The sequence below is a fragment of the Apis florea genome, unplaced genomic scaffold (genome assembly GCF_048593485.1).
Source record: "Apis florea isolate Af1SG1 unplaced genomic scaffold, ASM4859348v1 contig_2291_pilon, whole genome shotgun sequence".
In the NCBI taxonomy this organism is placed as follows: domain Eukaryota; kingdom Metazoa; phylum Arthropoda; class Insecta; order Hymenoptera; family Apidae; genus Apis; species Apis florea.
Genome location: NW_028256553.1, coordinates 4,440,988 through 4,467,572, shown reverse-complemented (window position 1 = coordinate 4,467,572; position 26,585 = coordinate 4,440,988). Strand labels below are relative to the sequence as shown.

The 26,585-nt window shown below is 22.2% G+C and overlaps 4 protein-coding genes and 1 long non-coding RNA gene across 12 annotated transcripts; 2 read left to right on the top strand and 3 right to left on the bottom strand.

The window, feature by feature from the left end:
- Positions 1-2,821: 2,821 nt before the first annotated feature.
- On the bottom strand, positions 2,822-12,944 carry LOC100866155 (ferric reductase 1). The gene is made up of 4 exons (XM_003694226.4): positions 12,796-12,944; positions 12,141-12,391; positions 7,913-8,120; positions 2,822-3,112 (listed from the first exon to the last, which is right to left on the bottom strand). The coding sequence occupies exons 2-4, from the start codon at positions 12,361-12,363 to the stop codon at positions 3,049-3,051; spliced, it is 495 nt and encodes a 164-aa protein (XP_003694274.1). The 5' UTR covers positions 12,364-12,391; positions 12,796-12,944; the 3' UTR covers positions 2,822-3,048.
- Positions 12,945-13,710: 766 nt separating this feature from the next.
- LOC100865913 (palmitoyltransferase ZDHHC6) lies at positions 13,711-16,635 on the bottom strand. Of its 2 annotated transcripts, none has more exons than XM_003694224.4 (7): positions 16,374-16,635; positions 15,795-15,976; positions 15,624-15,708; positions 15,282-15,556; positions 14,880-15,092; positions 14,561-14,748; positions 13,711-14,503 (listed from the first exon to the last, which is right to left on the bottom strand). In XM_003694224.4, the coding sequence occupies exons 1-7, from the start codon at positions 16,426-16,428 to the stop codon at positions 14,365-14,367; spliced, it is 1,137 nt and encodes a 378-aa protein (XP_003694272.2). In that variant the 5' UTR covers positions 16,429-16,635; the 3' UTR covers positions 13,711-14,364. The 2 variants fall into 2 exon arrangements, with proteins under 2 accessions (XP_003694272.2, XP_086759324.1); XM_086903198.1 differs by having other exon boundaries at positions 15,795-15,867; positions 16,374-16,580.
- On the top strand, positions 16,151-19,272 carry TORIP (Torsin interacting protein). 7 transcript variants are annotated; one of them, XM_086903195.1, is made up of 3 exons: positions 16,151-16,381; positions 17,740-18,669; positions 18,822-19,272. In XM_086903195.1, exons 2-3 carry the CDS (start codon positions 17,860-17,862, stop codon positions 19,116-19,118), a joined length of 1,107 nt encoding a protein of 368 aa, XP_086759321.1. In that variant the 5' UTR covers positions 16,151-16,381; positions 17,740-17,859; the 3' UTR covers positions 19,119-19,272. The 7 variants fall into 7 exon arrangements, with proteins under 7 accessions (XP_086759321.1, XP_086759320.1, XP_086759323.1 ...); XM_086903194.1 differs by having other exon boundaries at positions 16,376-16,478; XM_086903197.1 differs by lacking the exon at positions 16,151-16,381 and adding an exon at positions 16,562-16,791.
- Positions 19,259-24,875, bottom strand: Kap-alpha1 (karyopherin alpha1). The gene is made up of 8 exons (XM_012487410.3): positions 24,712-24,875; positions 23,331-23,537; positions 23,024-23,218; positions 22,626-22,846; positions 22,275-22,538; positions 21,981-22,185; positions 21,594-21,897; positions 19,259-21,523 (listed from the first exon to the last, which is right to left on the bottom strand). Exons 2-8 carry the CDS (start codon positions 23,535-23,537, stop codon positions 21,327-21,329), a joined length of 1,593 nt encoding a protein of 530 aa, XP_012342864.1. The 5' UTR covers positions 24,712-24,875; the 3' UTR covers positions 19,259-21,326.
- LOC147658319 (uncharacterized) lies at positions 24,573-26,150 on the top strand. The gene is made up of 2 exons (XR_015290707.1): positions 24,573-24,688; positions 25,861-26,150. It is a non-coding gene; the product is annotated as an uncharacterized LOC147658319 (long non-coding RNA).
- The last annotated feature ends 435 nt before the right edge of the window (positions 26,151-26,585 follow it).

Sequence of the window (26,585 nt, the reverse complement as noted above, 5' to 3'; positions counted from 1 at the left end):
ATCAAGCCTCCCTTACAGAGAGACGACCCACTTTTACCAAGCAACTAACTTACGTAACTTACGTATCTCACGATCCTTTTGCTAAGACGTGCTTGGTTCCATTAACGGTATCCGGCGAAGAAAACGACAAAACCCTCTTTGGAAACGTGTGGCAATCGTTTCTGTTTCTGTATCAATTTACGTGTCTCAGCATGTGGCCGGTAATCGCGGCTCCTTAAACATCAGAACGAGAATTCCCTTCCGATACATTAAATGTGACGCGTAAGTCGCCATTTACGTTCACATTTATTCAAGAATTTATAGGATTTTTCTCTATTCAACTTTTGATGATGAATATGAAAAGTTTTGCAAATGGCAGTTTATCGTATTTTTTATTCATCGAATTTTCATTATTCGTTTTGACGAATAATTTTTATGTGAGAAATTTCCTTATAGAAATCTAGTAAAATCTTTAAAAAAAAAATTATAATTTAAATAAATTTAATATAAATTGAAATTCGTTACTAATTATTTATTAAGATATATCTATATATAAGATTGATTAATTTATATTTTTATTAAAAAAATTTAAACAAAAAGAAAATCTTATCTGAATTAAACCCTGTATAATTTTCTCTCAATTTTTCCTTAATTTCCTTCAAAATTATAATGAAATTGAAGGATTTTTAGAGTTTAAAAAATATTAATAAAAAGAATAATGCTAGAATAATTAATAATTAATAATATTTCGAGATAACCTAATTATTGTATATAAATACATTTGTATTGCTAATTATTATTAATTAGAATTTAATAACTTCGGTAATTAACAACGATTTGTCATATATGTGTAAAACCATATTTTAAAATTATAAAATTTGCATATAATCATATTTCAATTTGTAATTCTAAATTACAAAATTTTACATGTACATTGTATATTAATTATTATAATTTTAATATTAAAACTTGAAGAAAATATATTAACATATTTAATAAAACAAATATATATTATTAACATTTTGATATTATTTTCTATTTCATTCCATTTAGTCTAAATCATAAATTGGATAAGATTCTTTGTTAAGTAAAAATATACATCTAATTATATATATAATATCGTATTTATCTAAATTCAATATTGCTACTATCATTAGAATATTAATTAAAATTTCTATTCATTTCTAATGTTTCCTCGCAAATAAACAAAATCTTATTCCATTAGAAATGTTGAAATGGATCATATTAAATAAATTCCTCTGAGAAAGAATGTTGCGTAAGTTTGGTATCAAGCCTTGGAAAAGTGAATTTATTGCAAATCATTTCCCCGAAGGCTAAAGTTCCTCGCACAACGTGATCGTTTGTTAGGATAACTTGAAGGTACTTAGAAGATTTAGAAACCTGGAAGCTTTGCTTGATGAATGAGCTGTTGCAAGAGATCAAGAAATAATGTATCAAGGAATTCTAATGATATTTTTCTTTATTACTAGAGATTAATTTTAAATACTTGTTAAAGGAAGATGGTAATTTCGATGAACCTTGTACCACATTTTGCAACAATGAGAAATCGTTTACGTAATGTCTTTATTACAAGATCATTTATTAAGATCTGAACCGAGTTTTTTTCTATCTTGAGAAATTCATATTAAATAAATCAAGATTAAATTTTAAATTTTCTTAAAATTATATTATATTACGTTATATTGAATTTTTGATGATTCCTGAAAAATGTTCCTGAAAAATAATTTGATTTAAAGACATTCATAAGTCATTCCAAATTTTTTTCAGAATATTTCAAAAAATCCAGGAAAGATAAAAACTTTTAAAAACTGCTACAGTAAAAAAAAATTACACTTGAATATAAATGACCTAGTTTGTCTATGGAAAGTTATAATTAATTATATTACGTATTCTACGCGATAGACTAATCAATACATTTTCTACGATACGATAAAATAGTAGCATACCATGCAATATAATATTTTAGAATTTTTACATGCATTCACACGTAAAATACACACATTTTGTATTTAATAATGTAAAAGAAGGTCGTAATTACATTCTGGTTTACAAATTTAATTACGTAGAAAATAACTGGGAGAAAATAATAAGCGATAAATCAAATCAAGGTTTTATTATTTGAGAATGGAAAAATTTCTTCTATTTTCATATATTGAATCCAAATCTGGTTATACAAATTGTCTATAATGTTTAAAAGTATAAAGTTTAAAAATCAAATAGATAAAAAGTATTGATTTTTGCTACCTTTACGATATTTAATAATTTTTTTAAAATATTTTTATCAACTATTATATTATACTCATGTATTATATATAATTATTATATTTAATAATAATATTATTTTTCTTCTATAAATCATATAATTTTCTAAAATCAAATTTGATTTATTATCATAAGATTTTTTATTGCCAAGGCATGTAACATTGAAGTTATTCTATCAACAATAAGAAAAGAAATTTATAAAGATTTTCAAGCAAATCTTTTTTTCAAACATAATAAAAATGTTTCTTCGAACATTAAAGTAATTTAGTTACATTAAGTAATACATTAAGTAATTCGAACATTAAGATAAAATATTTTTCAATAAGTTTTGATTCATACATAAAAAGTAGAATTTTTAATTTAAATTATGCATCCTGGCAAATCAAGAACTTTGCTTAATAACACGATTTATAAAACGTGACCGGTTTACAAATAAAATTAGAAAGTAGCTTCTATAGATTAAATAAATGAAAAAAAACTCACTACCATGATTCGAAACAGCATAATTAATATTTCATGAAAAACGAATGTCATATGAAAAAAAAAAAAAAATTGTATATACATGAAGTTGTAACTTTTGTGTATTTAAAATCGTCTTATAAAAATCTTCTTATAAAAAAATAAATCAATATGTAAGATAATACAAAGTATGTATACGTTCTCATTTTACGATATTCTCGAGAATTTCCATCGACGAGTTGCAACTTCCTTTCATCCATTCGTGAATCACGATGCATACTTTCTTGAAAACAAGATTGTTTGATAAATGAATACGAGTATGGGAACTCAATTCTTCGTCGTGGCAACCAAATTGGACCAATATTTCGCATATTCTTTCAAAATGGTGCCTCTGCAATCAAAAAAATTAGAAATTCGATAATAAATGTAATTCAAGTACTAATAATAATTAATTCTCTGCAAACATAATAAAATAATGAATGTATAATAAAAAAAAAAATATTGTATTTTTTAATTTTACAATCTACTTTACTTTTTAGACAGAAATATATTCAATATATTCAATATTTTTTAATATATTTTATAATGTGAACATTTAATTTATAAAATATCACATTATGTTTTGTTTGTGATATGATTTGATGTTTAATTCGTGATACATATCGTATTACTTTATTATAAGATATCAAATTGCGTATTTATTTTCATTGCAACTCGAAAAAGAAACACAATAGTACAATAGTATTCACTATTGTATTTTTTTCATGTTTTAGATTTAACAAATATAAAAATGAAGACAAGAGGAAAAGATATAATTTATAGGTTAAAAAAATTCAATAATTTATTTGAAATCTGTTTTTATTTAATTTTTATAATTAAAAGGGATTTTATCATCCTTTCATAAATTTCAAAAATATTATTTATCGTTAATTTTCAGATTAATTTTATCATTGATTTTTTTATAATTCGTTATGAATATGCATCACTTATTTTTAAAAGCTTATATATTTAATATTTTGTAAATATTCCTTTTTATCGCATATTGGAATTAAAAAATTAAACGAATTTTATTATGTCTCTCTTCTGATGATTTTCAAAATATATCAAAGATTGTAAATGAAATTTTTTATAAAGCAGCCATGTACGAGCAGTAATTTCATAATTTAATAAAAATAATAATTATAGAATTAATAGAAAACTGAGAGAAATATAAATCTCGTGAGATGAAAACTGAAAATCTCAGAGAGATATAAATATGAACAAAAATGTTAGTATCACTGATGAAATGCTTAAATAATTAAAATTAGATGTAAGAATAATTACATATAAAATTATATATAAATAATTAAAATTAAAATTATTTCAATATTTTAAAAATAATTTTTAAATAACTTAAATATATAAATTTAAAATTGAATGAAATTTAAAGGAAAAGATCTAAAAATATTATTTGAAAAAAAGAAGAATCTCTTAATAAATAAATATCGATTTTTTAAACTTTACCACACAAACATTTTTTTCATTTTTTTTTTTATTTATAAAGAAAAGAAACAAAACAATTTAAAACTACCATGTTCAAGAAGTTTTTTTCCTTCGAATGTACGAAAAGACTAAAAAATAAAAGTGCACAGCAAAAACTACTATTCAATGTGCTATTTCGAATGAGAGATAGCACGAATGAGTATAGACGATTCATTCACTATCTTTCATGTATTCCCTGAAATTCGATGGTTTATTAGCAAGTCTACCGTGTACACACGCGTATTCGCGAGTAATCGCACGAAAAATGAATCGCAGAAACGATTATTTCCACTGACCAACGATGTACAATTAGTCTTATTACATTATTTCTTTATAAGGCCTTCATATATGCTGCCATTTTCTCAATTTTTATTCAACATTTCTTAATGAATTGGATAAAAAAGTTACAAAATTATCATTTTTAATTCTTTTTTGATAAATACAATTTTTCAAACGAATGAAGTAATAATTATTATTTGTTCAGTGTATCTTTTTTGAGGAATAATTTAATAAATCGAACATGAAAAATATATTTTATTAAAATTTGCCAAATATTATATTGACGAATTAATTCATTAATTAATAATGAATTATTTGATGAATGTACATTTTTGGGGTATTTAAAGAATGAATAATTGAAATTTAATGAATTAAATAATGAGTTAAAGCTAAACAACTGTCATACTGTCATAATATCATAAGAAATATTTAATATATATAATCATTTATAACTTATTTTACAAAAATATTACATATTTTATATAAGTAATAAATAATATTGATAAAATATAAATCAATTATTTTATTATTTAAAAATGCACATTAAATATTTACTTATTTTTTCAATTCGTCAGTAAATAAAATTCTTTTCAAAATTTTTTCAATGATTCATCATTTTTCTATTGTTGCAAATCCAATGAAAAAATGGATTTATGAAAATCTATGCAAATCTTAAAAAAATGCTAAGAATAAAATCTTTCACTATTTTATCTTTCATTATGCTTGTTTTAAAAGTGTTTTTGTTTTAAAAGTTTAAATTGTTTTAGATTTACATATGGATTTTCATTAACTTTATTTACTTAATATTTTTTCTATTTCTTTCGGCGTTTCATTCAAGTTTTTACACACACATTACCACGAAAATTATTGATTGTATTTATTATTATTATATATTTGAATTGAATACTTACTTTTATTATAAATTAACAGGAACCATAATAATCTTTTCTTCTATTGAATAATTATGAACTTTACAACTTTACATAAACTGATAAAATGAAGATGATTAGAATTTCAAGTTATTAGAATCATCAACATTACAGATAACATGTTTATATTTACAGACTCTCCATCTTAGTCATATCCTATTTTAATAAGATCTTAATAAATTTAAATTGTATATAAAACTTCAATTTTTGAAAATCAAAGTTTTAAAATCATATTATTATACCTATTTAAATGTGTTTAAATGTTTTCTAATTAACACGATCTAATAAAAAAAAATACATAATTTGATGCAAGAAAATATGATCATTATAAAAAAAAAATCAATGAAAAAAAATATTATTGTATGTCGAATTTTTGTCCTTTGATGCTATTCACATTATGTGTGAAAAATATTTTTTACACCGTTAAAATTTAAAAAGACGATTATATTAATTGAACTATATTGTATAAAAAGTTTTTTTTTATTAAAATTTAGTAAATTTTGACAAAAATGAATAAGAAATCATAAGAATTTAACAAATGTGCATTTTTTTCAAAAAAAATACATGGATACAATTTGGATTTAATCAATTAATCTGGATATTATCCCTATAAAAATATATTACGAAAAACTGGTTTCGGAAATATTACAACTTAAATATTGTGATTCTATACTATGAATTAAAATTCAAAAACTAACAATTTCGCAAATAGATTTGCATTTCAAATTCATCCTTTTACAAATTAAATTCACATTTTCACAAATCGAATTCATTTCAAATCACATATTTACAGGAAATTGCTTTTTCTTATAAATTGTAAGAATTGTAAGTAAAATTAAATGATGATATAATTGAAACCAGATTCATTTTAAAAAAATAAAATTGTCCTTAAAATCTCTACTGCTTAAAAAAAATAAATTGTACCATATGTCTTCCTTTTGTTAAAATATTTTTTTGGTAATTTCAATTTTTTATGAAATATTCCATTGTTCTCACTTAAAAACCATATATATATATTTTACTATCATATAAGTCATTGTTGTCGTGACATATTCTTAAATTATTTTCTAAAATTTAATCATTAATCATTTATTTCTGATAAATAAAATAAAATTTTATATTTGATAATTTTTAACGATACTGATTTTATAATATTGAATCAAAAAGAATCCATAATTATTATATACATAATAATTCTTCTCATTATCAAATGATATAAATCTAGATTTTTATTATAATAATAAAAAAGGATAGGATAGAGAGAAATAATAACAATTTCATTAATTTCTATGATAAAACTTTCAATAACAAACGAAGAAACATTCAAAAACCATAAAATTGGGCTCATAAATGATCGTATTATTTTGGAACTATTTTATAACAGATTATACTCATTCTCATTTCAAGCGCAACAAATGATATCGTTTCGTTTACGATAAGAGCACAACTTTAGAAGTAGATTTATATTCTATGGGGAAGAATTTATTTCTTTCATCAAAGTACAAGCAATTACGTACTCTAAATTTATATATTCGTTTATAACAATTATCTGAAGATGTAATTAATAAAATTGAAACATATTTTTAGTTATGAAATTTCTTAAAAATTAAATAAGTTTTAAGATTATTATATGTTTAAATTTTATTTATGAATCATAATAATATTGAATTAATCCTCAATAATTTGCACTATTCACTTACATTATATATTCTGCTATTTAAGATTCTACCTTAATTATTAAATTAAAAATATTTATATATTCTATTTTGAAATGCAATAATATGTTAATAATTCATTATCAAAAATTTGATAGAATTGCCATTGAAATAAAAAATACTTATATTTCCTATTCCGAAATATGTTATTTTTCGATAAACGATTCATTAAAAAAAAAGTTTTCTTTAATCAAATATTGCAACACAACGTTTTGATAATTTGAAATTCTTTTTTTTAGAATTCCAAATTTCAAAAATTGCATTAAAATTCTAAGTATAAATATTTAAGAAATATAGAAAACAAATATTATAGATATAATATATAAATAATAAATATAAATATATAAATAATATAAAAGAATGTAGACAAAACATAGAGAAAAAGATCAAAATACCAAAAATTATGAGGTTATTATTCTTGATAAGAAAAACGCAATATTATTAAAATATTGTAATTTTTGAAAAAAATTCCTATAAAACATATAAAAATATTAAATTGATATAATATGAAAGAAAGAAATTAATTTAAATTTTTATATATTATAAATACAATGGAAAAAAATAAAATAGTAATTGGATATTTATAGCATTTTAAATCTTAAAAGTTATAATTATTTTTAATTTCGTATATTATTGCTAGAAATTTTCCTACAAGAATATAATTTTTTTTTAAATACCATCAAAATATTAAATTCGATATATGTTACTGCATTTTATCTTCTCGAAAAGAATAAAATTGGTACTTACGTAAAGTACACGCGTCCACGCGCGTTGGGCGGTGCATTCCAGATAAGTGTAGCATGTTGTTTCACATAAGGATCGGCATGTGTCACAGCACTACATTCGGGGTGGGTGTTCGTGTTATCGGTTTGCGCCCAAGAACCGATCCAACTATCTGTATCAGGGTCACGTGCTTGCAAGAAGAATCCCTTGAACGACGAGCCGCTGATAGTCACTGAAAAATATTCGTTTTACACTGCAAATCTCAATCCCAGAGGATAGCTTAATGTGATGCGGAAATAAACCTGATAAAAAAAGAATTGTAGACGATTGTTGACATGAGTATTGTAGTTTCTTAGATAAAGATAGAACTTTATCTATGGACTTTTTTATGATTTAATATAGACACTAAAAATTATATAAATCACATAAAAATTATTTTAAGTAATTTATATTTATAAATTTATATTTTAAAAGATAAAACAACTTCTCCGATTACAATATTATATTAATTTTAAATTTTACTTAATATATCGAAATATTGGGTAATTTAAAAAAACGATTAATATAATTCTATTTTTTATCATATAATGATTTTTAATCTTATAAAAATCTTTATTTCTTAAATTCTTTTTTTTTTTTTTTTTTAGATGTTGGAAAAATTTGTAATATAACTTTTTCTTATATATTCATTAATTTATAATTACTGAAAAAAGAAAATGAAATGAATACAATTTCTTTTCTCAATATTTAAAAATTTTAAAAAGATTTTTGAGAGAAAGAAAATCTTGAAGTTTATTTTGTATATAAAGTAAATTATAGACATTTATATAAATTCATTTTTTTATTATAATTAATGAAATGAAATTTAAATAAATTATTTCTATTTATAAAGTAGTATATAAAATATTATATATATAATTTAAATATCCTATTTTAGAAATATTAAATGTTTTTGCATATTATGTACATTCTATTGTACACTCTACATATTATATTTTATACATTTTTGCATCATAAATATTATAACATTAACATTATATATAATTTATTTAATATTATACTATATAAGTTATAATTAACTAATTTAATAAATTGAGAATAATGAATAAAAAAATTTTAAATTACAATTTTATTTCATTTAATTTTAATGTACGTAATTAACGTTTAAAAGTTAAATAAAAAAAAAATCACAAAAAACTTTGACAAGAATATTGTCTAATACAAAAGAAAAGTGTGAATAAAGTTCCAACAGCTCATTTTCTTCAAGAACGTAAACAGAATGTAAACCTTCGTTCACGCTTCTCTCACCATTCTATTTCATTCCAGCTTCCCTATTGTCCAATGTTTCAAGGCATTGGAAAAGGACCAGTTTGGTCACAGGTCAATCGCCTTGAGTTTCATGATAAAAGGAAAAGTCGATACTCTATGAACTATATTTGTACCATCTTTCTTTGTTCTTTTTCCCTTTATTCTGTCTTTTGCTACTTAATATTTAATTCAACAAATATATTTTATAATTAACATTTAATTAAATCAATTAAACAATAAATCTCTCTTCGCTATTTAATAATCAAGTTTAATATTTTTTTCTTTTTACAATCTTAAAATTCCAATAAAAAAATGAATTCATTTTTAGGATTTTATACTTTCTTCTATTTAATCTCACAACTCCATTTCAATAGAAAATATAATATTCTATAATTCATTTCTATAATTTAAAATGAATTTGAACTTTTATGGATTAATTAAATTGATAAATTAATTGTAAAATTTTAAAATAAATTTTTAGAAATTTAATATTTATTCAAATTAAAAATGTATGGAATTATTTAATTTCTTTTTCTATAAATCTAATAATCTATAGTAAAATAATAAAGTTACAAATAAAATGGATTATTAAAAATAATAACTATATTTTCGATAAAATGAATAAATAATATTGTTGTCAATTCACGAAATTACTGCACATACTTTGTAAATACTTTCCTCTTTCTATCAATGTGGTAATTTTTTATTTCAATCACATACAGTTTTTTCTTTTTTCGTTTTTAATCGATTCAGAATCGTTCTTTAATATATAATAATTATAAAATCAATATATGAACTAAAATTGCATTGATTGTTAAGTTATTGGTAACATCAAGAATTTCACAATCAATATCAATTATGCTTCTGATTGATACAATAATTAAAGATCATTGAATAAATGTTGTATCTCTGAATAAATTATATGTACAATTAGTAAATATGAAAATCTATTTTCCCAAAAGTAATTAAAACGAAAAATATTAAAACTTTTGTTTCAACGAATGTTTCATTACTAAAAATAAAACATTTGAAACTTCGAAATTCATAATAAAAACTTCAAACAAAAAATAATAGAATTGAGTTTACATTAGAACTTTAAATTCATTTAATAAGATAATAAGATGATAAAAATATTTTTTTTTCAAATCAGAAAAATAACTATTGTTGGAGATTTGTTAAGATTTTAGTTCTTGATAAAATTATAGTTATTCCTTATGAAAAAAAAAGAAAAAAAATAAGCATTTTAAATTTTGAAAAGTTAATTTCAAGAATATAAGAACTATACTTTAATTCATTTTTAATTATTATTATTGTATTATACAATAAAAATATTATATTTAGAATTCATCATATGATTTTTAACATAAATTCATCTCTTTAAATGAACGAAAATTCTCAATCAAAAATTTAAATTTCTCAAAAATTAAAAGATTCAAAGGATCGTGAAAATGACATTTAACATGTAATGCAAACATAGAACAAATTTTCACTTAGAACTCAAGTACGTTTGTCAAAAGTTTGATCTAAATGTTTTGATACATGGCAGGTGATGAATAACAAAAATTTTAGGCACATAATTTCAATTCAATGAAATTTATACAGAAAAGAATTTCTTTTTCTGAACGATTTTTGCTATTATTCCAATGATTGAACATGTAGAAATGGGCCACGAACCAGAATACAATTGTTAACGTTTAGAGTTCGCGTTTCGAAGTCATGCAGTATCCACGTTGATTGCATCGATTGTTCCATACCGGTTTTATTTTGTTATTTTTATTTTACTGCTAATTTTGAGACGAAATATAATGGATATCTTCCGTAACGAAATATTCAATTGTGTTTTTTTTTCTTTTTTCTTTTTTTAAATAATATATATTTATATATATATAATATATATTTTATGGAAAAATATAACTTTATCTTGAAAATTATCATAATCAGTATAAAAAAATGACTTAATTTTAATTTTTTATAATTTTTAATTTGTTATAACAAATATTATAGAATATTCATTTTTTTTTTATTATAAAAGGAATATCATTTTCTTCTTTCTTTATTTATTAATGACTTTTATTTCTTTAATTTCGAGACAAAAAATGAAAGATCTTTTCTGTGAAATATTCATGTTTTTTTATATTTTTTAAAGCATCTTTTTTATGAAAGAATATAAGAGTTATTTCTTTTTAAAAATTATTATAATCTGAAGAAAAAAAAGTGATTTTTTTTCTTTCTTTTTTCAATTTTATTTTATTTTTTTTTATTTATTAATTGCTAATTTTAAAATAAGATATATAAAAAGATATATTCTCCGTGAAGAAATATCCAACAATCGTCTTTTTTTATTCTTTTCGAAGAAATCCGTTTTCTAAAAGAATATAACTTTTTTTTGAATAAAACTTTTTTAAAAAAATTAATTTAATTTCTATTCTATTCTTTTTTGTTTATTGATAATAATATAATATTTATGCATAATATTAATATTTTATTATATATATATAAGTAATATTTTAGTTAATATTAGTATTAAAATTTAAAAAACTTAGAAAAAATTCCTATAATAATCATTTTAAATTTAAAATTATTAATTAAAATTGTTTACTTATTTATTTATTTGAATAATTTGTTTATTTAACTTAAATTTAAAATAATTATGAATTATTTATAAGTTTTTAAAATTCTTTATAAATTTTTTTTCACAATTTAATTTTATTACATAATTAATGCTTAATTTTTACATTACACTAAAATGTTTATATCAATGTTTCAATTATTATTAATGCATTTATTAAATATTATTTTTTATCAAATATTAGGCAATAAAATTATCTTATGTATAAAGTGAAAAAATAGTTTACGAATGGTTTATAATAGTTTACATATTTGTTCTAATATTTAACAAAAAAAAAATCGTAAAAAATATCTGTATCAAAAAAAAAAAACATACCAGTTATCTGAGATCCAGGACCATATTGCGATGATGAAGCAGTGAATGTGTAAGGGCTCGTTTGCACAGGTTGCGACCTTGCTTGACCATGATTCGGCTCGTTGGCTTTCGATGGCTTCACACATGTGTCCACTGGTGCTCCATCCGGAAAACTGTTCACGAAGAATGCCGAAGAAACCACAATTAGCGTACTGAATGCTATGTTCCTCATAGTCAAACTCATATTATTTATTTCTTCTTGTTTTCCTGACCTGTTATTTAAAAAAATCAATTTAATCCTAAAGATGAGCTTTAAAAAAAATAAACTTTCAGATTCAATAGAAATATTTATCTATCTATTTTTCAAAAACATACTATAAAATTCGATTTTATCTAGAAATCGATTTAAAATCATTCATATCATAAATACATATAAAAATGAATTTATGTGAAAAAAATTTTAGATATTTTTATTCTTGTTTTAATTGTAAAAAACTTAAAATTTTTTTCATTAAAATAGTAAATATTAATAAATATAATTAAAATTAATTAAAGAAATCAAAATTAATTTCAAATGTATTTATTATTGTTAAAATAAAAGAGCATTTAAAATTTAATATTTTTTAAATAAATAAATAAACAAAATTAACATAAACAATTAATAAAAAGTACTTACGATTAAATTAATAAAAAGAAAACGTAAAATTTGAAATAATCGTGTTGGAGGCAGAAAGATTCAAAGGAAACTGTACTACTCGGCCTCCCGCGAATAAGTCAAACTGTGTTCAGATCCCACCATGTAATCATAAAAGACTGGCACAATTCACTTTTACTAATTGTCACTTTCACTTCGATCCCTTCGTTGATTCTATAGTTAACTGCGAATTGTGTTTTTGGTACTTATTATCCTTCTTTGTTTTTTATCAATCTCTAATTTCATTTTTGAAGAAAATGTTCGATATATTTTAAATTTTCAAAACTTATTTTATAGAAAAACTATTTAATTATATACTTCTTTTTATTTTTAATATAAAGTTGTATTTATTTAAAATTTAAGATTTTATTTTAATCATAATTTTTCTAATCTTTTTATATAAAAACTATAATGTTCTTATATAAAAACTATAATTTTTATATAAAAACATTAATTTTTTTAATATAAAAACTATTTTATCAAGTTTGATAACGAATGAATGAATTTTTAATTTTTTACTTTTAATTTAAATCAAAAATATGAATGAATGAATTTTTAATTTTTTATTTTTAATTTAAATCTAAAAAAATATTATTACATATTAATTAGTATCTTATTTAAAAATATTGTATGTGATACATTATGTATTACGAATTGTATTGATTAAAAGAAATAATATATGTAGAAAAATGTACGAGGTACGTGCTTGCATCGCATGTCATTTTTGTATTCTATTAAATTGATTTGTGGAAAAATATCACGCAGTCCTAAATATCACATTTAACATTACAATATATATAAAACTATGATGTACTTCCTACATCAATATTATTTTTCACAGAATTATTAATTCTATTATTCATGACCGATTTCATTGAAATAAAAATCATGTGAATATAATTTTCAGCGAAAAATTTATTTATTAATTACAAAAATTCTTAATAAAAATTTACATAATAAAATGCATTGATTTAATGTAATAATTAACTATATAAGTCATAATTGTAAATGATATATGAAATGAATTATAAATAAAAATATTATATGAATTCATATTATTAGAATCTTTTATCAAACAAATTAAAAAATGCATAACTTAATACATTACTCGTAATATTATCGAAAGTATTATTTACAACAATTATAATGATGTCATATTTACAAATGATTATACAATAAATAGTAATTATTATTAAAATTCGACATATAAAAATATGATAAAGTTTTATATTTGTATACTTTTGCGTACTTACATTATTATAAATATAATATATATATATATATATATATATATATAAGAAAAAAATGAAAAATATTATGGAATTGTTTTTATACAAATTATATTAAGCACAATAAAATTTTGTTTTATTATTAATAAATATAATGAATGATACTTTAAATAATTCTAAAGAGAATTTGTTTCATATTAAATTATAAAAATATTTAAAAACACTTATTTATCATAAACACTTATATATAAAACGTAAAAATATTCATTCACTGGTACATTCATAAATATTTTATAAAAATTCTATATAAAGAAGGAATGTTTCAATCTGATTTTGTTAAGGCAAAAGAGTATACTTCATTTTCAATCACTTCAATGGCACAAGGCCGTGGAAACCAACCTCTGTTTCGTATTTGCTTTGAGTTTTCGTCATTCTCTTTCTTTTCTCCAAATAACCAATACCTATAAAGTTGATCAATTAAATAATTTCATAGCTAATAATTTTTTACGTGAACGTACTTTCTCCATCGAGTTACGATTACAATATCTCCAACTTGAAGTTTAATACGAGGTTCATCAGTGCAAGGTGGATGACAAAGTACACCCCAACCATGTCTTAATGGCAAACGTGATCCAGATGCTTCTTCTATAACTCTATAAGTTTTAGCTCTCTTCCGTTTATCTTTTTTTTGAGCTAATTGTTCTCGCTAAAATAAAAAAGCAAATATTCATTAAATTTTCATCAAATTTAAAATAGATCAATTTAGAAATCAATATAATAATATATAGAATATAGTTATATATAGAATAAATTTAGAATAAAATAGAATAAAATTACCGTTAAAGTATACTGGTCACAACCTTCAATTACAGGCCAGTGAATTCCATCACCTATTGGTGTACAATCCCATGTGAAAACTTGTTGCAAATTAAAACGCCATCCTTTTGAATAAGGATAAATAAATTTATCTCTAGTTCCAAATCGTCGATAATGAGCTTTCTCTGATATCCAAGCTTCTATTTCTGTTGTGTTTTTGATTATAGACAATAGCTATGAAAAATATATATATATATATTAATTAATAATATATATATATATTAATTAATTATATATTTATATATTAATATAATTAATGATTAATAATTATAATAAATATATAATAAAACATATATATTGCATTATTATATTTTTATATAAAATTATATATTTTTTTTTATATAAAAAGTATAAAAATCTTACTTGAAAATAAAGCAATGTCCCAACAGCAAGGATAACACCAATTGACAAACCAATACTGAAGATAACTAATATTAAAATAAATATAGAAGGTGGTGGAAATGCTAATGGTTTCAATGATAATACTGTCATCACCCAAGAAACTAATGTAAAAGTAGAAACACAACATCCAGCAACTGCACTTGCTAAAAATGCTGTAAAATGACAGTGATTATAATGTCCTACACAATTATTGATCCATGGACAATGGTGATCCATTTTCATAACACAACGAGCACCTGGAAATAAAAAATAAATTCAAAATACTATAAAATATCAAATCCATATAATCATACAAAATCTTACATTTTCTACAATGATGAGATCTTGGTGCTTTATATCCTTCGCAAACAGAACAATATTGTAAATATTGAGTATCTGTTGCTTTTTCCTACAGAAAAAAGCATTATTAAATTTTTTACTAAAAAATTTTATCTTCATACTAATTAATATGTTTTTAGAAACATATTATAATACCGGTATCCATTTTAATGGAAGAAATCCAGGTCCTTCATAAATAGCACTAATAAAATGAAAGAGAGTAGATCCACTAAGACAAAAAAAAAGAATAAAATTAACTGCTCCAAAAAAACTTTCTTGTGGTGGCCACCATTGTCTACTACAATGTATTGTCATCAAAGTAATTATTTTTATAATTCCTAAAACAGTATCACAAAAAAACATATATATATATATACACAAAATACATTAATATAAATATGAATAAATTAAATAATATATGAACTAATTGAAATAATTTATGTATTCAATAATTATATGTTACAAAATTCATTATAAGTAGTTAAAATTACAAAAATACATTCAAATTTCGCGGCATTTCATCATGATATGAATAAAACAAAATGGAAGCACTCATCTGTCAAGTTTATTCGCATAACATTTCTACAATCAATTTTTTAGTGATACTTACTATTAAAATACATTAGTATTTAGAACAGTATGTTATCACATTTAATAATCCATAATAGCAAAAAATGTTCTTTTGTTTGCCTTTTAATAAAATACCGATTTAAATTATTATTATTATTCACCTACCAAGAGCAGTAAGTGGACCCCAATGACATATTTTCTTTAACGGATCAACACACATGCCGTCACCATAAAATTATCCTAAAATATCCTTTGAATCCTGAAAATCAGGTATTTGATACGTCTGCAAACGAACAATGCTTGCGATCGCTTATTAAATTTGTAAAAATGTATTCCTCTCGACAACACATCCCGGAACAATTCATATATGTTGACACAGCATATCAATGGTGGCACTAATGTCGAAAATTTGTTAAAATTGATAATTTTTTATATAATAATTCATGAATAGAAATATATCATATAAAATAATTAATAATTACTATATAAAATAATATTTGTTAAATATTTAATTAACTTAATAGAAAATTTATGTGCATATGTATTTTTTTAGTAAATTGCTTCTTTGATATACATTTTTTTGGTAAATTATTTAATATATAAAAATTCTGTTATAAATTTAGTATATTAAAAATCAATATGTTTTTATAATCGCAGTATATAATATAAATAAAAAATAAATAATTATTTTTTAGTTTCTTATTTAAAATAATAATAGTGTACTATGATAAAAAATATTTAATGATTATTTAAAATTTACTACAACATCATTGAAGCTTCTGTACCTTGTAAATGTTCGATTTAAAATTTAAATATTTATTATTATTTTAAATAATTTTATAAAAATGGTGTCATAGAAATTTCATTAATTAAATTGATTTGTGAACTTAACTAAAAATTAGTTCATTTAAAAAAATTAAATAATTTATTTAAATGAAATTTTAATTTTCATATGTATGTACAATTTTTCTATTATAAATCACGTTAAAATTTTTTTTGTTCCATGAAGGTAATAACAAGCTTACCAATATAATCTAGAAAAGTACTTAATTTACTATATAATAAATAACTTATTCATTTATATTTATAATAAATTTCTATATTTTATTTATGTTTTCATATGAATTAAAATATTTTGTATAGGTTATGCATATAAAATTGCATTATTAAAAACTTAAATCATAATCTTCTTAACTTTAAATAATTAGAAAATGCTATTAAATTAGTTTTAACTGATTTAAAGTGTTTTTTTTTTTTTAAATAATCATTTTATTCGAATTGAATTTATAAAATAGTATAGAATATTAGTAAATTTAAGAGTTATTAAAAAGATATATATAACGTTCATGGTATTTATTTATTTAATTTTATTGATCATAATGAATTCAATTATATAAAATATGAAAAAATTTAGTGTATGTAAAAATTAGTAGTGTAAATTTATTAAGTAACAAATATAAAAATTTGAATATATATAATATTATACATGCATTTGCAATATCATTAAATATAAATAATATGGTCTTTTCAGCCAAATAATCAAATAGAACTTTGTAAACCACCTGTTCCTAAAGCACGTCCACCTCTAAGAAGTATTAATGTAAGTGAGGAAATCAATTCTTCTAAAAATTCTAAAAATTTATTGGTAAATATGTACAAAACTAAACAACAAAATCAAGAATTGTATAGAGCTTCTGGCATTCAATATACTGGTAATGATGATGATGATGATAATGATGATGATGATGATGATGACGATGATGATGATGATGATAATGACAATGATAAGGTTATGAAGGTTAATAATGAAAAAAATAATTATACATTAAATAACTCAAAAGATATTATACCAGAATATTTTAATACTTCGCATAATTCAAGTGCAAATCAATCTTTTAATATTACTCCACAAAATTCTCCTTCTACAACAATATATAGACGAAATTATCATAAATTAAATACATGTTCTAATATTAATAAAGATTCTTTTTCCCATAAAGAACAAAAACAAAAGAAAAGATTTTTTTCAAATAATTTCAAATTATTTTTGTTTTGTATTATTTTTCTACTTTTTTTTATTTTTGCCTTAAATATTCAAAATATTCAAAATTCAGAAACAATTATTGAAACAAAAAAAAAAAATTTAACTGAGATAAATAACATATTAGATAAATATATACAAAAAATTCAGACACGATTTCATAATCAAAAATTCAACATTTGGAATGATATATCAGCTGGAATATATGATGCAGTCTCATTTCCTTTAAAACCTTCAATTATTATTTTGTTTGGAAATGAAACTGGTACTTTGAATTGCTTAGCTCAATTACTTGGACAATTGAGTGGCAAAATTTTAGGTAGTAATGATTATTTAATATTAACAGCAAATGATTTTCCAAATGATGTTGGACAAACTATTTATAATTTAAAAAGTCAAATCATACAAAAAAAGGCAGTAGTGAGTATTTATATAATTGCTTTTTGTTTTTTTTTTTTATCTATTTTATCTTTTTTTATTATATATATATATATATATATATATATATATATATATATATATATAGAATTATATTTAAAAGCAAATTCTATTAAAAAAAAAATCTGTTTTAGATAATACAAGATTTATTAAGTATAAACACGGAGGCATTAAAAGCTTTTCATAATTTTTGTGATAGAGAAAAGCCTTTAGTTGAACGTACTATATATATAATAACAATAATTGTTGATGGATATAAATCATCTCAAAGGGAATTAGAATTTATTGAAAAGCAAATATTTAGAAGATTATCAAAATATATGGACAAAGATATTTTAGATCCATTAATAACTAGACTTACAGATGGAATAATTGTACCAATACGTTCAGAATCAAATATAAATTTCAATTATGCAGATTGTTCTATTTAAATAAGTTCCTAATAAGTATAACTAATTACTATATTGTAATAACATTATAATACATAAAAATAATATGTATAATTTTGTTATTGTAGAGTATTATAAATAATATAAATATGTTTATGTATTAAAACTGAAGGAAATAAACATTTTTGTATATTAATATTCAACTTTATTTTATTACGTCAAATGACAGTACAGAAAATCAACATTTTGATAGATAAAGATTCCAATGGATTTGGCGGATTCTACAAATTTTCAAAAAATATAACAACAAGATCAATGCCTCTGGCATGATTTCAATTATGCTCTTGAATGACATGTTTATGCAGCTTTAAAATAAAGTACAATGAATAAATTCACTTCATACATGTCATACTGTGATTGTATCTTATAGTGTAACATGTCGGTCCTCGTCCACGTATTGTTATTCATGTCTTAAATTGCCAATTTACAATGCGTTTCTCCTATATATTATAAATGGAATCGCATTAGTAGAAAAACCAATTTATTTCGTTTATTTCCTATTATACTAGAAAAAAATGTATTTTTGCAAACTTATAAACAAATTTTTTTAACAACTTTTCTTACAAAATCGAATATCATTGAAATAAATTACGATAATTATTTAGTATCAAAATTTAGTTGCTTATATAAATGATACATTTACATATATATTTGAGGAAGATCAAGTAAATTGAATGATGTATCCATAAAAAACAAATTCTTGTATATAATTTCTTCAACAGTAACATTTCAAAATATTTTGACTACTATTTATTTCAGAACAGCATGTGCAACACAAGATGGTAAATTTTCTTTTCAATATGCTTATATCTTATTTGATAAGCATTTTATAAATTGGCAACAAATACTCATAAGTGTACACTTTGCTAAAATATCGTATTAGCAAAATGATTGCTTACGAATTTCTTATAATACAGTCCTCCTCTGTCGTAATAATTCAAGTCCGTAACTAAAAGTAGGTAATATATATTTATATATATATTTATATATTTTGCATAATATAGCATGGTACCGTCAAACCTAAATAATAAATACATTTTATACAGTCACAGACCTTTTATACAGAATGTCCAAAATTTAATACAATTACAAATACTGTTGATATTGATGATACGACTAAAAATTTACTTTCATTTGAAAAATATAAATATATATATTTGTAAAATATCTATTTATTAAAATTGTTGTTGAAAATTTAAATATTAAAAGTTTCAATATAATCATTTACATTGATAATTTAAATATTTTTATACTTTATATAAATGAAAAAATATAATAAAATTTCATAATTTGAACAATTACAATATTCTAACAACATATTTATGCCAATATTGAATAAAATATTAAACATGCATTTATATGTATGTTTTTTAAAATGATTTTTTTAAAGATCACATTAATATAACATAAATATTGTTTTTTTTAGGGCATTCTGTATAAAATAGCCTTAAAATTACAAGATACGTATTTACAGTAAAAAAGTTTAATTGGTCATGTTCCTACCTAATGTAGTAAGGATGTGAGTAACGCGTTGCATAAGTTGTCAGTGTTGGCTACGTAGTCGCGTACTTCAGTCATTTATGTCTTGCCAGTTGTGCAAGTTTTCGTAATTCTGAGTCAGTCATACGTCGTTCGAGGTATAAGTTTACCTCAATAGTAAATTGTCCTGATCATTGTTTCCGTAATTATTTGTTTCTACTTAAGCACTAAAGTGTTTACTTTGTTAATTTTAATAAACTAAATGTTCAATACTAATATGATTTATGTTATGCGTTCAAATATGAATACGAAATTATTCAAATTGCTTCAAAGCTTAAAAAGTAAAAGCATTGTCACAATTTGATATAGATTCGTAATAAACAATTGCATTTTTGTAATAAACTTAAAATGATGCATATGGTGTAGCTAAAATAATAAGAGAAAACCACTTAAAATAACTGCGTATAAACATTTTACTCATCTTTATCGTCGAGCAAAAAACTGATCACTTCAAGATTTTTTTTGCTGATATTCTGATCAATACAAACGAATTCAAAGTATATGTATAAATATACCACTGTTTTGTATCTGACTGATATTTTTCTTTCATTTTGGATAAGTTCCTTTTACGAAAAATAGATGTAAACACAAGGAACAAAACAAGATTGAACCAGATAATACATTTGGAGATTCGATTAAAACTAATCGAAATTAAAATTCAAAGCCCTGGACAGGTAATTGAGATGAATCAGGTGCTCTGAATTGGAACTGTTGTCCTTGTGCATCGATAGTAGGTACCACTCGAGTATCCTCTTCTTCAGAACCAAAATATCGTTCAATTATATCGAAGGCCTTCTGATATATTTCTACATTTTGATGAGATTGCAAAAATTCTATTTTGTTTAGGCCTGAAACATTGCAATATAATTTATAGTAATATTTTTCAATCGAAGTTATTTCTTTTAATTTCATACTTACCGAAACATTCTTCGATTAATACTGCATAATGATTAATACCATTATGCGAGGCAGCATCTTGTTCTCCCACGCGCAAGATATTTTCTAAACCGCTTAATGCAACTTGAACAATTTTAGGATCCATTACTGTTAACAAATTGCACAATGGTGGAATGCATCCTTCAACAACAATATAACGTATTTGTTCCGGTGCACCACCGCTTGTAGCATTAGTAATCGCCCATGCTGCTTCTTTTCGGATTTTAAATTCTGCTTTTGCTAAAATATCAATTAGGACGGGAAATATACCGGCATCGATGACAGCCTGTTAAAATAAAAATCCATTTGTTTTTTAATAAGAGAAACTTTAATTGATAAAATTTATGCTTTTTAAAAATATATACGAACTTGAATTTGCTGAGGATTTCCTGCCGTAATATTAGAAATTGTCCAACAAGCTTCTTTACGAATACTTTCTTGAGACGAATTCAATAGATGGTACAAACAATGTAACGCAGAACAATTAAGAACAATTTGTGTTTGTACATCGTCACCTGTAACTATATTGCCCACTGCTCGAAGCGCAGCACTGACAACATTTTCTTGCTGATGCCTAATTCAAAAAATATGATATATTGTATTTTCTTGTATAAATATTTTAATAAAATGGTATAATTCAATTTATATCATAGAATTACTTACATAAGTAACTCTACCAAACGTCTGCATACACCTGCATCAATAACTGCCTGAATTTTTTCATTCGGACCATCACTTAAATAGGAAAGAGCCCAACAAGCATCGGCAAGAACGTCACTATCAGTATGATTGAGAAAATGAGCTAAAACTGGTAAACATGGTGCAACTTTTGTGAATTCTGGTGGTGGAGTCTTGCCTCGACAAAGATTGGATAATGCCCACACTGCATTACGTGTCATTGATAAACGTGTTGCTTTAGAAAGTAATCTAAAAAAAAAAGAAAAAAAAAATAGAGAAAATATTTATTTTCTATTATTTAAATAAAAATCAAAAAACTTAAAATTTGAAACCCACTGCAACAGAGGAGTAAGGATTCCTCTGTCTAATACATGATCTCTACATTCAGGACTATCTCCTGCAATATTGCCCAATGCCCAAACTGCCTGTTCTTGAACATCTTCATATTCAGAACCAAGTAATGATATGAAAATAGGTACAGCTCCTGCATCTACTACTACACGCGTTTGTTGAGACGTTCCACTCGCTATATTCGTTAAAGCCCAAGCAGCTTCAAACTGAGGTCATTTTAAGCATTTATTATTATACAAAAATATAATATATTATTTTATATTTAATATGTATATTTATAATTAAATTAAATTATAATTAAATAGATATATTAAATTATTTATTATATATATTAAAAATATATAAAAATATATTATATATTTCAAAAATAATTTTTCACTAACCTGCAATGTACAATTTGCATTATTCTCTAGAAATTCAACGAATTTAGGTACAATTCCAGTTTTTACAACTTCATCTATTGGAGGATTTGGTTCTCTAGATAACATTTTTCTAAATTTTTGCGTAGCTGCCAATTGAGCTTCTGGATTAGGACTATACAATTCTTGCACCATTTCAAGTACAATAATGGAGGTTTTCTGTAAAATAAATAAAATACATTTAAATTTTAAATAGATAATAATTAGATAATAATGGATAATAAATAATTTTAAATAGAAATATTTTCTATATTGAAAAATTTAAATTTACTGATTGTGGTGCAGGATAAGCAGATTCATTTCCTGTAACATTATCATCATCAGCAACCATATTAGGAACATTACGTCTTTTTGATAATTGTTGTTCTCTTTTCTGTTTTCTTAATTGGACACCTTCCTCTTCTCTACGTCTTCTCAGTTCTTGTGAGTCCAGACCCACATTTTTATAACGATATTTATGTGTAGTTGCGGCTGACATCTAAAATTTATTCAAAAACAAAATATTAATAATATTATTAAATAATAATATCATAAAATATATTAATAAAAGAAAATACATTAAGAAATTTTAAATATTTAATGAAAATATATCTCAAAAATTTATTGAACTTCCTTTAAAATAAAATGATGTGTATACATAAAAAAAATTTTCATTTATTATGTAACATTTTCAATTTTCCTAATTAAAACTAAAGGGAATAATATAAAACTTATTAATTAACAAGACAATTATAATCATATTGAGCACAATTAATATACCAAATTATTTGACTTTATTTATTTATTAAATTTTATTATTATTAAATTTTTTTTATGATAATTATTTAAAAGCAATATATATTTTATTTATAAAATAATTATTATAACAAATAATTAATATGTCTAGATATAGTTATTAAATATACATATAAATATCTATGTATATATGTATGAGTACGCATATATATATATATATATATATATATATATATACATGTGTGTACGTGTGTGTGTGTGTGTGTGTGTGTGTGTATATATATATATGCTACATTTTTATATATAAATTTATTGAAATATAGTAATTTATTTTTATAAATATATTTGACCTGTTCAAATTAATATTTACAATATTTTATTTAAAAAAGTCGTTACTACAACAGTACTATACAACAGTACTATTTAAATATGTATAATAGATGAAACTACATGTTATACAAAAATAACATTTATGATATTAATATGATTAAATAATTTGATGAAAATATATATATATTTACGAACAAGATAAAATTGAGCGAAAATGTATAAAAATTATTCTGTATATAATCAATTCGTTAATGGGGACTAGGAATACCTTGAAGCTATTTGACAATGAGCTATTGAGGGTTAGGTATTAAAATTCAGCAACGATATTAGGAATGGGGTGTAGTCTCGAAGATATTAGTTTGGAAGCAAAATACGATAAAAATCGCAAGATCGAATGATGTTGCGTATTTGTTTATGAGATATTCTATATTCTATAATAGATTATGTTAGATTAGACATTTTGGCACCAATGGGAACAGAAAGATTGACGTTCGCCTGGAATCATCTCGATCTCTTGCGTACGTCGCAATAGTATAATTTTCCTAGAAGATCCTACAGCATGAGGTAATCAAACTCTCATTACTTACGGCTGCGAAAGAAATTCAGAAGCCAACCGTTAAATATAAGATATCATAAAGAATATCGAATAAAGCACCGCCACACTTTTCACCTCCTCAAACTATGACCGATCAGAAAACCTTGATCTGAACTCCAACGCGCAAGGAATCACGGGTCGCACTTGCGAAATGCTGATAGGTCCGTTAGAACAGTCATATTTATTAATTCTTTTCTAATTTCACGGGATTAATTTTGGCTTGTTTAAAAATGTCTTCGAATTATTTCAAATACAAATTTTTTAAATTTTATAAGTATAGTGTTTTAAGGATAAAATTTGTGAAAATACAAAAATTAAACAAAATCAAGGATAAAATTTGCAAAAATTTCTCGCTGGTAGTTTCCAAGTGTGTTCAAAAAATATTCGTTTACTGTTGATCATGTATCTGATTGGTGGAAATGTGATTTTGCTAGTAAAAGACTGTATAAATGAAACAATATGGATGCTTTTCGGAATGCATAGATGTGAAATGACTACATGAAACAGTGTAATAACCGGAAATAAAATTCTTTCATTAATTTAAAAAAATATTTAAAAATCTTTGGCGGGAACATTAAAAAGAATAAAGAAAATAATAGAATATTTTATAATATAATAATATAAGATTATATTATGTTATATTTTAATTGTAATACAATATAATACAATAATACAATATAACAATACTAATACCGTGATCATACGATAATATAATGTAAGAATTTTATATTATACATAAATTATAAAAATCATATAAAATCAATCAATATTATTAAAAATTATAAAAACTTGATTTAATATAATTAAACTTTGATGTGTATATTACAATTTAATATTATTTTTATTTTATATATTTTATAAATATATATTGATACTTTAAAAGTATTAATTAAAAGTCAATCTCAATATAATAATTATAAATTATTAATTTTTAATTATTAACAATATTACTACATTATTAATCAATTTTATCTTGAAAAAATATTTATTTTTATTCTAAAAAAAATTAAAACATAAAATTCAGATAAATTAGAGATAGTTCTTATGATTTTGCAATTTATATGTATATATAATCTTTATGGTTATCTTCTCTCGTTTTCTCTTTATGATCTTACTATTAATCTAACTATCTTCGTTTCAGGTAAAGAAACGGAAGCAAATGATGACTAGTAGGTGTGGCTATTATTGGTTATCCCTGTATATAAGACTCCACCTACCTGTACGCCTATTTCTACCTAAACTGTGATATACAGAAATGTATAAGTATTTATTTACAGGTTCTTATATTACTCCAATATAAAATAAAAAAATTGAATGAATTAATTATCTAACTTAAAAAATATATATAAAAAATATTTTATAATAAAATGTAAAATATTTTCTAAGCGATATTTCTTATGTAAAAAATAATAAAGAAATTTTTAAAAATAATCATAATTTTTATTTAATTAACTTCTATGTTACTATATTATTATTATTTTTTTTAATTTTATTTTCAATATACTCACATATTCAACAATATAATTCATCAATTTAAAAAAAAAAGAATATTATATATTATTTCAAAATAAAAAACAATTCTTAACAAATTCCTGCAAATTCTTAACAATAATTATTATAAATTTGTAAATAATTATTATAAATTCCTAAACGAAAAAAACCACTATTTCATCAAATCCATTCTATCAAAAGTATTCATCAATTTCAAATTCTTTAAATTGAAAAAAATCTCAATAAACAAATTGCCCATTTCTTAACCTCGATAATACTTGTGACGATTATCATGAATCGAATCGCTAGAATGAATCGTTAGTGAACTCTACGAAAAGTATTTAGCTAGAAGAAGGGATGAGAAAAAGGGGTGGT